Source organism: Setaria viridis, chromosome 1 (assembly GCF_005286985.2).
Source record: "Setaria viridis chromosome 1, Setaria_viridis_v4.0, whole genome shotgun sequence".
NCBI lineage: Eukaryota > Viridiplantae > Streptophyta > Magnoliopsida > Poales > Poaceae > Setaria > Setaria viridis.
This window is the reverse complement of record NC_048263.2, coordinates 38,413,119-38,427,052: the sequence shown is the minus strand read 5'-3', so window position 1 is coordinate 38,427,052 and position 13,934 is coordinate 38,413,119. Positions and strand designations below refer to the sequence as shown.

At 47.5% G+C, this 13,934-nt stretch overlaps 2 protein-coding genes across 2 annotated transcripts; one reads left to right on the top strand and one right to left on the bottom strand.

Annotated features, from left to right (window-relative positions):
- Positions 1-827: 827 nt before the first annotated feature.
- Positions 828-2,136, bottom strand: LOC117839331 (uncharacterized). The gene is made up of 2 exons (XM_034719637.2): positions 1,502-2,136; positions 828-1,278 (listed from the first exon to the last, which is right to left on the bottom strand). The coding sequence occupies exons 1-2, from the start codon at positions 1,962-1,964 to the stop codon at positions 1,199-1,201; spliced, it is 543 nt and encodes a 180-aa protein (XP_034575528.1). The 5' UTR covers positions 1,965-2,136; the 3' UTR covers positions 828-1,198.
- A 7,294-nt stretch (positions 2,137-9,430) lies between these two features.
- LOC117839311 (protein DCL, chloroplastic) lies at positions 9,431-13,494 on the top strand. Its single transcript, XM_034719617.2, has 3 exons — positions 9,431-10,140; positions 12,626-12,740; positions 13,177-13,494. The coding sequence occupies exons 1-3, from the start codon at positions 9,704-9,706 to the stop codon at positions 13,348-13,350; spliced, it is 726 nt and encodes a 241-aa protein (XP_034575508.1). The 5' UTR covers positions 9,431-9,703; the 3' UTR covers positions 13,351-13,494.
- Positions 13,495-13,934: the final 440 nt, after the last annotated feature.

The window sequence follows — 13,934 nt, the reverse complement described above, 5'->3', positions numbered from 1 at the left end:
CTGAAACGTCTGAAACGGGTCGAAGGTTCAGGACCGCGTTAGCAAGTGCTGGCTTAACTGCTCGAACCACATTTGCTGTCCTTGATTAATTAGCTGATTGGGCCAGTGCTGGACCGAGGCCAGACAGTGTAATGTCGTAAACAGAGTCGACTCCACCCAGACCCAGCATTAGCATTGCTTGCAGTTGCAAGTAGCATCAGTGCCGTCGCGTCTGCCATTAACAGGAGCCACGAGCTGCACGGCACTGAACAGCGTCTGATGCGGCTCAAGAAGAGCTGAAGCGGTTATCGGACCCGAAGCACGAATCAGCTGTGTTACTAGCCAGTGAGTGGTTACCGTGATGCTGCCATGGGCACACCCCTGCCCAGCTGCCCTCCTGTATAGATAGCCGGCGGCGACTCAACGTGGCATGGGCCGCCGCAGGCATGGCGCAGATTGGAAGGGAACGAGGGCCGCAACAGCTAGAGACAGCTCGCCGAGCCGAAACGACGGAAAGGGACAGCCAAACTCCAGGCGCCCTTCCCTCTTTTCCCACTCGTCCAGACGCACAGCCTTGCCCTCCCACCCGTAAGAAACAATTCTCTGCAACGCGCAGCACGGGGACGCGGCAGCTGCATCAACAACCAGGCAGTTTTCCCAACCGATCCAACCACACGGAATTTCTTTCCATCCCTGCTGTTTTTGATCTGCAGACTGGATTGACAGATTCCATCAAATGGCCAGAAGTACAGGAAGTGACAAAGGATCTGTGAGCCATTCGGTTTCACAGACAGGTGCGTATTCAGTTATTCACCAATAATAATCAGGGTCCAAGCCGGCAAGAGCACTTATTCGAGAAGAAAATTAAATTAATCTACCTCTTGAAAGAAATCATGTACATACAGATGAGAAAACACTATGCATTAGGGGAAGCAGGGGGATTAACCAAAGTAATTAAGCGTAATTTTTATCTTAGCATGAACGGAAACGGAATCATCATCACGGTGAAAGAAAGTTGATTAGCAAGGCGTCCAAGATAGGATAGGGTGGAAGGCGGCGGCCCACCAAACCCTAGTAACAGAAATTCTTTTCTTCTCCTCCTTTTTCTGATCCGAGGCTGGCGGGGATTCCTTTCTTCTGCATCTCGAATGATTTTTTTCTCTCTCTCTCCTCCCAATGCAAGCTAGCGGCGGCGACGGCATGGCCGTCCATGAGTTGTTCAGTGGCGGGTCAGCATGGATAGCGCCACCACCTGCGCCCACTGCTTCAGCCGCATCTTCACCGTCTCCGGCGTGTCGCCTGCATGAACGAACGGGGTCAGAGATCGAAACGAAACTCTAATGATCCAATCACGTCGGGCCTCGTGGACTAGAAATTAGAGAACCGAAATTCTGATCGCGCATGAATCGATGTACGGTAGCGCCACCAAATTACCCACCCTACAACAGCCTCACATGGCACAGGAAAAGTACTGTGCTATCGGATTGGATGCGAGCACGATGGAGGAGGATGGAGGCATTACCTGGAGCGAGTATGGACATGGGGCTCCCGAGCGGCGACTCCTCGGAAGACACCTCCGACGCGGCGCCGCACGAGCACCCCTCCGCGCCGCCGCCACCGCCGCCGTGGACGGCGTAGTAGAGGTCGAGCGCGGGGAGCGTCTCGAGGAGCCGGCTCCTCCCGGCTCCGCCGCACGCCGGGCAACCGGTCCGGGCGGCGGGCGGCTCGAAGCCGAACCCCAGATCGATGCAGCCGCGGAGCTCGTCGAGGTCGTCGTCCGTGACGCTCCGCACGCGCCGCAGCGCCGATCCCCCGCGGCGCATCCCGCGGCGCCGCCGCTCCCACGCCTCGTCGCGCTCGATGTCGGGCGACCACGAGTTCTGCTTCTGCAGCCCCATCGCGGGCGCCGCGGCCGGCCCCACCTTCTTCATCCCGCCGCCGCCGCCGCCGGCCATGATCTGGTGGTGGCGCCCCGCCTTCTCCATGGCCGGTGGCTGTGTACACCCCCTCCGCCCCCTCGCAAGGCGAAGGGGGGATTCGGAGAAGCGAGCTTCGCGGTGGGTGGAGGCGGACGCGGCGGATTTTTATCCTCCCTCGCGACTGAGCGCCGGCTAGCGGATGCGGGCGGGCGGGCGCGGTCACCTGCGTGACGTCTGCCGACGTAAGGAGCGCGTATATATAGCGGCGGTACCTGCCCTGTCCGCCGCGACCATAAGTCGCGTACGCGACGCATTCTCCATCTGTCGCTTAGGTTTTCCCAACGGTGGTACTATGGTAGTGCATGCATGCAAAGTTTTTTACATCAAATTAAATTTCGGGCGGCGCCAATTATCTGTCTTTAGCGGGCTTGCCATTTCTCGATCTCCCTTCCCACAGCTGCACAACTGAAGGAAAACAGCTCAAGAGAACCCACATCATCAACATGCTTCCCATCTTGTCCTATGGGTCGACAGATTGGGTTTCTGTTCATGATAAGAAAAAAACACATTATTGATCCGAGATAACAGTCTTGCGCAGTGTTACGATTAGTGAAAACTTACATGATGTAGCCACTCATCAAATTAAAACCTCTATGCGGCAGTTTTTGTGTTGAAAAAATAAAAATATTTATATAAAATTTTAAAAAAAATTGATGATATTATCCCTATGCAAAGTAAATTTCAACCTGAACAAATTATAAATTAAATTTTGATTCTACCAATGAGTTTTTTACATCAAGATCTTCAAAATAAAACATCACTTGATTATGTTTCGATGAAATATTTTAAAAAATATTTTTATAATACTCAATATTAATTTTGATTATAGCAAATAAATACTTGAATACCTAAAATAAATAATTGTCTCATGCACAAAAAATAGCATGGTGAACAAATGGTTATAAGCAGCGAATAAAATATTAAACAAGGGTGACTATTATAAATAGAAAGGTTGTATGATGCAAATAAAAGAGATGTACCAATAATAGTATAATGCAAATAAAAGTGACATACAAAATTATATTTATTTTATTTTTAATTTTTCACCCTTATATTTCTTATTTATTAATTTATATTTATATTTTCTTTTTGTATTTCATTTTTATTTTTATTCTTGTACCAAAATAATTTATTTGTGATGTGGATGTAACTGTTTGCCATATAAAATTATTTATTCATATGTTTATGCATTTTGTTCACATTTATAGACTTATTTGTTCTTAATGTTATAATATTTGTTCGCTTTATGCATTGAATTGTTCGATGGTAAAAATAATTTATTCGTGATGTTATAATATTTGGTCGCTTTATGTACTGAATTGTTAAACAGTAAAAATAATTTATTCATGATGTTATAATATTTGGTCACCATATAAACTTAATTATTCATTTGTAATAATAACTAGTTTGCATGTGATTAGATTTTTAGATTGATTTATTCTAAATTATTTGTTTGATTTTGTAGATTAAGTTGTTTGATGATGTGGAAATATTTATTCACGATGGTTCAACTTTTTTATCCCACACAATCAAATGTTCGTGATGTTCAATATTTTTATTCGCATCGTACTTTTTTTCGTCGTATTTAATTTTTTATTCGCAGGAAATAGTAATTTGTTCGTGGTGTCAATTTTTGTTCGCATTAGTTAGAACTAATTAATCCATATGTTAAAAAAATATTTTTTAAAAAATATATCCAAACATAATTAAGTGGGGTCATATTTTGAAGATCTTGTCGTAATAAACATAACGATGTAACTAAAATTTAATTTGGGTGTTCGATTTAGGAGTTAGATTTGCATGCATGTGGGTTAGGTTATCATTTTTATCTTTTTTACATGCATGCGTGCTCTCTCCGCTAAACTCTTGCATGATAATTGCACGCATCGTAAAGCGGGAGACAAACGCAAATTTATTACCTACGGCGACGTATAACCGCGCCCTGTACGCCAGGTACATGGGGATCGAACGGTGGATTTTTCGAATTGGAAGGTAAGGCAGGGTAATTATGGGGCATTGATTTCGGTCACGGGGGACGCTGGCGATCGAGAGCGAGAAAAGGACGCCCAGGAATTTTGCACTCCACACTTATTTCGGTTATAAATGGCACATTTTTTTGAATCAGCTGCACGTTCTTGAGTTTTTGGTTCACAGGACTCTAGTGACTCTTTTTGGTTGTGAAATGTGAAAAGAGATATGCGTCGATTAGAAACATGCAAGATTCAACAACCTCATGGTAACGTTTCACTTGTGGTCCAGTGCCATTGACAATATGCCACGACGGGAGCATGAATTCCAAGCAAATTTAAATTTTGCCCATTGGGCGCAGCAGGAATTGATGGAGCAGTTCGCGAGCGGAAAGGCGACGACAACGACGCGCCGTAACTGCTACCGGTACTACATGACAGTGGAGAAGGTGAAGTGCAGCTTGCTTTTTTCCGGAGGCTCCGTGATCACGTGAGGCGCGCTGAGCTCCCTGCGCGGGTGACTCGGAGCGGCGACCGACCAAATCGCACCGCCACCTCCCCCCTCCCACCGCGTCTTCCCAGCCGTGCCGCCGTTAGAGCGCCAGGATGGCGGCGGCGAGGCAAATAAACTGAATCTGATGGCTCGCACCTGGATCTGCGCAGGGGATGGGTGCAGCGGTTATGGTGGCGCTGTAGCGGAGTGACGTGGCTACAGCGGCGGCGGGCGAGCAGCAGCCCAGCGGTGGCGGGGGCATGGCCACGGAGGCCCAATGGGGATGCATTTCCGTCCCGGCTCGGGATGAGTCCCGGTCAGATTTGGGCTGCGTTGACGGCGCTGCGGCATTGGCGGCGCATGGCAGTGCCTTGTCATGTGCGACTTGGGCGGCGCCCAAGCAGCCGCGCCGTAGCGCCCTCCCCTCGCATCCCTGAGTTCAGTTGTTGCCGTGGATTTGCGGCGGCGCTCTTGGTGATAAGCCTCCGGCGATCTAATCTGGTATATTCGATGTCGGATCCTGTGATTCCTTCCGGATCTACACATGGATATGTCGATCCTGCTAGTGTATGGGTTCGAGCACTCTGTGCCCGGATCCTCATCAATCATCAGATGTGCGACAGGGCGGCATCATGGTAGACATAGCACAGTGTCGGCCTTGACACGAATCTAGGCCTTGCCGTGACCGACCCCCTACCCTTGCGTGGTGAGTGTGAGTCGCGACGGCAACGGATGGCTCTCGATAATGATAGTCTGCAGTCGCAGGGGTGCTCGACACCATTAGTAGCTCGGTGAGGTACTTTTCATACTTTTTGCTTAGGCTGCTGCTGGCATGGCGTGGTGGAGGACAAGGTGAAAGCACTGTGACGTCTGCGGATACCACTACCTCCTTAGGGGCGACTTGTTTGCACCTCCTCACATGGTTATATTTTGATTCTTCGGGTGTAAACTTAGCCAAATACTTGGGCCGACGATATGGCGCTATTGGCGCCATGTTCTTCATGAAGACGTTGTCGTGGAGCTCCATCTGGTGTTTCGGCATTCTCTGTTGTTCCTCGGCTGCTCGTGGGTGATCTTCCTATGTCGCTTTGAGGTTACCTTTAGGGAAATGTATTGGCTGCGATTTATTAACGTGGCGTGAGGATATAAGTGAGACCGTTTGTTTGACAAGCACAGCAATTGAGGCTTTGGATTTTCGTCAAGCCTGGATGGATAAGCAATATTAGACATTGCTTATAATTATTCTCTTTTTATGTACTCTTCATCTTTTTATTTGTTTTTTAACGATCAGCTGTTGAGCTAAAGAACATGTAAGAACTTGGCTGCGTGTGTTTTTAACAGAGGCCGGATGTATTTCCATTTTCTAAAAATGTGAGGCGCGCTGAGGCTTCTCTCGCTTGCAGTTGTTCTCAGTGGAGGTGGATCGATCAATCAACCGAGGCTTCGCATGATGATTACCTAAATCGTCTTGTTATCGCGCATCGCCATCAATCGCGATCTCTCGACAAGATCACACACAAATATCTGCGGGTCGATCCCCAGATTATTCACCACACACACACACGCGGATGGTGATGGCTTCCGGTGAAGATTTTCGATCGAGGGCAAATGATCGGAGTTGGATTCAGACCGCATGACAAAGTATCTGCACACGCCCAGATTCATGGCTTGCGAATCACAGTTAGTATCGTTCACGGGTTACGACTGATCGACGCCGCCGATGATTCGCATCAGCTAATGATGCGTTCCTTAATTTCAAGCTCTCTCACTTCTGCGTCGTTCCTAGTAAATAAAAAAAATCTTTTTATTTGGAGCAGTACGCACGAAGCGATCAGCAAGATTTGGAAGTAAAGCTTGCGAAAGACAAGGCATGTCGCTGTGCAGTGTTGAAGGCTGAAGCGAAACTTGCCTGAAGTAGATCGGTGAATCAGATCTGTGTAGCGTGCCGTGGACAATGACATGCCATCAATTGCACGCCATGCCTTGCCTCGCTCGCTTGCTTGAGTTCCCAGCCTTCCAGACGGTTAACATGGGCACTAAGCAACGGAACTCTCTCCAGGAATTCTTCTTCAGAAAAGCAATGGAAATCCATCAGAGTTGTAAGTACCATGCAAGTCCCATGGTAAAGATAAGCATATACTTCAAAAAGTCAGACCAGGAGCAATATCCCGTGTCTCACAGCAATCTAGGTAGATCAAAATGTTTATGTCAAATTACGAGATTCTGTCGACCGTCGTGATACAATACAATCTGATCGCCTCTCCAAAAAAACAAAAAACAAAAAACAATCTGATCGGAACCAATTAATTTCTATGGTGATTTTGATTTTGTACGATTAACTTCAGGGAAAGACTGTCTCCAACTCCTTTACATCATGGACTTCCAACAAGCTATATAAAAAAAATTATTGTATATTGGTGCGCAATACATATGAATAAAAATCTATTAGCAACTTGTCTTGTTGCTCGATCGTCGTTTCCTTGCCCAAGCAAGCAGCCAGCAGCTCGATATCAAAGGCGATATAATGAGAACGACAACGTCACGTTTCAATAATTGCGTTGTCTAATATAATGGTGGGTGTTAATTAGCAATACGATCCCATGGCATTGGCAGGCCAAGATACGCATATGCTCTTATCATTATTTTCCTGTTGGGAGGTTGTTAGGTCTAGATGAACTACCATCTGCCCTGCAGATATATACAGTCAAGTCCACATGTATTTTCCTGATTGCTTGAAGGTTTAGCAGTCTGAACCAGTAGAAAAGATTGCTTTTGCCTGTGAAATTAAATAATCCGTTACTGGGGATATATGTTGAATTATGAGTCTGAGATGCTCTAGATTTTATCTGTTTATTAATTCAAACTCCTCTAGAAGAATCTTATTCTGTTTACAAAGTATAGATTAGTTATTAGTTCCATCTAGTGGCAAGATGACCTGTTGCAAATTAGCTTGCGAAAAAAAAAGGCAATTGTTTTTTCTTTACAAGTGAATGCGTCAGGTGTCTTCATCGTCTCCCCTGAAACGATAACAGATCTTCCTGGAAGAAGGCAGACTCTGACAGATATACGGAACGGGACAACGACATCGCCTTACGGAAACAGGATGCAGAAGACTTGACTAGGTTGCGGAACTGACACGGAAAAAGGATGCGTTGCCCGTCAATGGTCAATGCATTAGGGCCGGATTTATCACTACGCACCTCGCTAATTCTCCAGCGCCCAGCCGGAACGGGCACAATCTTAGTAAGACCCCCTTTTTTTTTTCCTTTGGCGAACGTATAGACAATCAAGACCTGAACGCTTGAACATGTCAAAATCTCCAAAGCCCAAGTCGCCTACGGCCTACCTCCACCTGCATGTTTGAACATGTCAATGATGCAGGACGCAATGCATCGTCAATTCTTATGCCAGTGCCGTGCAGCAATGCCAATGGGAAAGGTACCGAGAGGTTGCCTTCCCTGCGCTCACACCACCATGACTCTCCCGGAGAGAGATTATCAATGGGATTTTTTTAAAGACAGTAGCAATGGAGAAACATGACTTCAGCAGCACACTAGTGATCTCTCTATCTGATGCAGTTGTATATTGTATCGTATGCAGCCATGAAGGTGAGTGCGTGGACGGCCACCACGATCGGGGGCCCTTCCACACCGTCTCCGACGTGGAAGGCCAGAAAAAAGAATCGGCGGCGGCGGCCGGCCCCGCCCACCCCAACCTTTTGCAGCGCTAGCTGATCGATCGCTGACGTGCCAAAAGCTTCCTCATTCCCGCGCGCGTGCCTTCGGGCAAAAGATGATATCCCCCCATTCGTTGCCGTCTGAGGTCACCTTTGTTTGGCGCACGCTCGATGGACGGAATCAATCGCCGGCGGGTCAAGGGCCGCAACGCGAGGAGAAGAGAAAGATTCATGGGCGGCTCGTTCTTTCTATCGGGCTCTCCCCGTCAAGAGATTTCGCATGCAGACATCACAATTCACAGGAGCTTTGGTCCGGTGATGGGATGGGAATGCGAATTTTGCTACGTGTATCGTCGTCACCGACGTGAACGCGACGGCGACGGTGACGGCCGGCACATCATCTGAAAATCTGAAGGTTACTGTGGAGACAGCATCGATCTGCCGTAGAACGTAGGCGGTCGATCGATCACCTGCCCATGGATTTAAACTGGTCGGACCCACAGCACAGCACGACCCGGTGGTTGCCGGCGGCCGCCGGGTTGGTGTTCATCCCGGATCAGCTGGCTGCTGCTGGCGGTTGGGGCGGCGCGGACGCCGGAAAACCTGGCCACGGTACGGGTCGCACGCTGCCCGCCGCGCACGGGGCAGGCAGGAAGGATGGCCCGCGCGGCCGCGCTGGAGGCCCGTCCGTTCCAGAGTGCTCTCCTGTTATGGCCAATTGGCCACAATGCTGCGCATTAGTGCCTGATTGCTTAAAGGGTTTATGGTCTCAAGTGGCGATGACTGTCGGTCGGCCGACGCAGACCGATCCATGATCCAACCATCGTCTCGTACCGTGATGCTTCGTTTTGTCAGTACTGGTAGGGTTTGTTAATCCCTGGGCTGATCATTGCACGCACAGGGTGAACAGAGAGATTCTCATGGGATTGGTTTCGAGTTCAGGTTGTGGTACAGTACCCTGCGTCTGTCGGTCTGTGTCGAACCGTCGATGAAGGCTCCAGACCTACGCGTCATCGAGGGCCCAACTTTCATGATTAGACGGACAGAGCTAATGAGATGCGAGGCTGTGCCTGTCTGCCGGAGCAGCAGTTTTTTTAGACGGACACGCGCGTCCGGCCGATGAAAGTCGTAATCCTGCCTGGGCCTTTTTCCCGGTCGATTGACAAATGCCTGTGCCCAAAAAGATTAGTTTGGCCCAAAAAGGGTGTACAGGCTGGTTTTTCGCACGATGTCTTTGGGCCGAAATGTACTGCACATCTCTCGCGAAATTCACCGCCTTCTCTTCTCCATTCGCCGCTGCGACCTCGCCACCGCTCACTCCCGTTCCCGTCCCCGTCCCGGGCAAGGGGCAACCGAGCAGAGCCACAGACCTATCCACTCCTCCATGCAGCACCGCGGCTAACTTCCCAGCCACTGCTTGCGCCACACCCACCCGCCGCGCAACCCAAAACCCCCCCACGAGCCACCGCCACGCGACCCCCTTCCCCCTCCACCTCCGCCGCCCGCCCCGCCGCGGGAGGCCGGGGCCCGTGACACGGCGCGCGGCGCCCGTACCATGCCGTGACGCCAGGACCCGCCCCCCACGGAACCGCAGCCGCCCTCGGCCCACATGCACTTCCCCTCGCCGCGCGCGCACGCCATGGCCGCGCCGGCCGTGGCCCGCCCCCGTATCCTCCACTGCGCTCACCTCGCCTCGACCTCCTGCGTGCTGGTCCTCCTGGGCCGGGGGCGCGGGCGCGGGCACGGCCGCGCGGTGGCGGCGGTGAGGGCTCGCGAGCAAGGCGCGGCGCCGGCCGACCCGGCGGCCATCCTGCGGCGGCCAGATGTGGCGACGACGACGTCGGCGGAGGAGGAGGAGAGGGAGAGGGAGAGCGACGCGGGCTCTTCGTTGGATGGCCTGGTGGAGGACGAGGAGGCGCCCGAGGAGGAAGGAATTCAGGGCAGGAGGAAGGCGCCGGAGAGGGAGTGGGTCGACTGGGAGGACCTTATCCTCGAGGACACCGTGCCGCTCGTTGGATTCGTCCGGATGATCCTCCACTCCGGCAAGTACGCAACTTTTCCTCTCCTCACCCTCTGCTTTGACGACTTGCACCGATAATTCATCACGAAGCTTTACATTCAGCCTAAATTCTGTATAGTGATTATTTTTACGCCACGTACTCCCGGAGCCAAAAGCAATTCATCGAATTGATGGCGTACGGCCATCGTGCGTGGCACTGCAATGCAAATGATTATCACCTATTAATGAAGGCACAACTGGACCAATTGGACTTAGTGCTGAAGGAACAACTATTTCCTATTGATGAAGGCAACTACTCCCTCCGTTCCTAATTGTATTGTAGGTCGTTTTAGCTTTTTCAGGTTCATAGATATTATTATGCATCTAGATATAGTGTATAATATCTATGAACCTAGAAAAGTCAAAACGACCTACAATTTGGAATGGTGGGAGTAGTAGTTTTAGTGCCTGTTTGGGACTGCTCCGCTCCACATTTTTCAGCTCCACTCCCAAATCTTCAAGCCATACACCTCCAACTCCAAAAACTAGCTCCAGAAAAAAAACATGGACCTAGGGGCCAACTCCAAAGATTTTTTGGTGCTCCTCAAGGGGTGCTCCAGAAAATCACGTTTCAAACATCCACAAGGAGTTGTAGGATAATTACCCACCATGCCACTTTTTACACAATTCAACTTACCGGTTTGTGAGTAAAAAATAGAACGACTGTGTCGTCCCTTCCCCTCTCTCTCGCCTCCCTCGTGCCGCATCTCATCCTGCCGCTGCCGCCCTTGCCCAGTTGCCCTCGCCGACTTGTGCCTCCGCCAGCTGTGCAAACCGAGATAGAGTGGATTCCCCTTGATACTGTCATCCAGCGCATGCTACCACACCTCCGCGAGCCACTACGCTTACTCCTTGGCTCCCCCATGGTTTGGCACCCAATGCGGCCACCCCTAGCGCGGTGATTACGTGCAGGAGCTCCACGTTTGAGCAGTGGCGTAGAAGGTGAGATGCGCTAGGAAGAGCAACTCTGCAGACGCCCAAAGATGGCAGCGCTGCGTCAGGCCGGTTCAAGCCAATGGAGGTACCCGTCAGGATTATTCCACGAAATGCCAAGGATCCATTACTTACTAAAATTTCAAGATAAGTGTAGAGAGTCAAAAAAAAAAGTACTAATACACAATATCTTGTTTCATTGTTGGTGAGTAGCTTGTCACATACATATTTTTGAAAACTAGTTTATTTTGTATAGGTGTAAGCTCCACTAAAAGCGGTGAAAAAAACATTACATATATAACTGTAGCAACGTGGGAAAAAATAAAAAAAAGCCTAAACAAAGAAAATAATGAACATACAACAACAAGGGGCAAGAGAGACTATTCCCATCAAATGCTACAATTTCTAGAGCTGGAGTCATGCTGTTAGCCAAACATGTTGAGCAACTCCATATTTTTCTGGAGCTGGTGAGGTGGAGCTGTAACAAGGTGGAGTTGGTGGAGCGGAGCTATTTTTTTTTTGAGTGGAGCAGTCCCAAATAGGCTCTTAATCTCCCATTCTTCATAAGCGCACAATCTCTACGCTTAGCACATCCTATTTCTTATCACCTGGTCTTACTTGATTACCTTCTTTTGTTATTTGGGCAATTGGCTGTAGTGACTGGCTATGTGCTGATAATTTCTGAAACACAAATTGTCATGGAAGCATCGGAACTATAAAATACACATTAATTTTGGTCCACCATTTCCTCTTCTCCATCCTTGCCATTTATCTGAAAACCATGAGATCTTCCTAGTTACTAACAGGTAACAGCTATAAATCATCTCCACAAACACTCAATTACATTATATCAAGCCACTTGCTGCATCTAATGGAATGATTTAGCCAACTGATTAGGTCATGATGATTGCTAAGAGACCATGCCACTTGTGTTGTGCCATATGGGTGCTTTCTAGTTTCTTTTTCATCCTGCACAAAATGCAACTTCGCAAAAATCAGTTAATTTCACTCTATCAAAGTTTCTCATAAAAAATGAGCCTCAATGCATTGTGTAGAACATGAAACTGTTCTGTTAAATTTGGTCCATTCTACTATGCAATTAATTTATCATGGCCTTGCCATGTGGAATATAGTATATTATGATCATTATATCTAAAGCAAGAAATTTACATTGCTACTTGAAACATATGTTGTTTGTTATTATGGTTCCTCCTGACTAATGGACCACAGAAAGTGAGCACTTGATTTGTTTTATGATAGTTCTATATAGTACCAGCCTAAGTGGGCATGCCATATGGTTCCAGTCATCCAACAATCAGCAAGATCCAATCTTATAACAGCACTAACTAGAAAAGCTTTAGGATAAAACATTTTGTGTAGCCTTTGTTAGGCTGAATTATATTTCATTTATATTTATTTCTTTAACGTCAGGAATTATAACTTTCTTCTTGAACTAGTTGTTGTGACTTGCAGTATGTGCTACAATCGTGTATTGTTCTTTATTATTTTATTAAAATTCACTTCGAGAAATTGTTGCAGGTATGAAAGCGGTGATCGATTGAGTCCTGAACATGAAAAAGCGATTCTGGAAAGGTTGCTTCCGTACCATCCACAATATGAGAAGAAAATTGGATGCGGTATTGACTACATCACGGTATGTTATCTTAAACATGAACAGAGTAAATCAGGCTAGATATTATCTTTAATAAATGGAGAGTTAAGAAATTAAAAACCGCAACCGTCTCAATGTTCCTTATTGCTGTTGAATTTTGACTTTTGAGCATGCACTCTCGATCAGCGTATGTCAACTATGTGTGATATGTCAAGGACTTAAGGCAATATAGTCACATGATGGCAACAAATACCTGAGTTTTTCTATTATAGATGGAGGGATCTTTTTATGGAGGGAATTCGAAGAGTTTGTTGGTTGACTTTTATATGGTATACTAGTGACTGATTAGCTCTGAATAAAGTGTAGCTCTGAAATTTAAATGACAGTTTTTGCTTGATTTTATGGAATGGTATTGGCTAGTGTTGCCTTCTTGGTCATCTCACTTGTTTGGGAACTAATGTTTAGTATCATTTTGCAGGTAGGATTGCATCCGGAATTCGAAAACTCAAGGTGTTTATTCATAGTTAGGAAGGATGGTGAGCGAGTTGATTTTTCGTTCTGGAAGTGCGTCAAAGGTCTCATCCGACAAAAGTACCCCATGTATGCCGACAGTTTCATTCTCAGGCATTTCCGCAGGAGACAAGATTACTGAAGTAGATGGCCGCATGATTGTTTCAGTGTAATATTTCTGTGATATTGATTTTGTCCGCATGGCTTTAACATCCTGCGATTTTGCATTTGTTGAAATCCATGTGGAGTGTTCCGTTCCAAGAGGAAAGATCACTTGCAGATGAAATTTTGGCGCTCTATTCAGTTCGTAGCTTATTGTTACACTTAGCAGTGTGTTGTATTATTGCTTCTGTTTGCTTAATGTACGAATGGCATGAGATCACAAAAGAAGCAGTTGTTTTGTTTGAGCACAAATTGGTTTAAATCGTCAAATGAACGCATACACCATGTCAGAAATCTAGGCCACCGACATGACAACCTAAGTTTTGGCCAACTTTGGCTCTCAAAATGAACTAGAACATGATAAAAGATGCTTGTTCCATCGCTTTGGTGATGAAATTGACAGAATATTCTGTTACGGAAAATGTAAGATGGATGTAAAATCTAGCCAAAACAATAAAAAGGTTGTGAAAGACAAGCATAGTTTTTGTGGCATATAATCGAAGCTGTCTGATGAGTTCCGAAACTTGTCTCTTGTGAACGATAAGGCAGCAGGCCAGCAGCAGA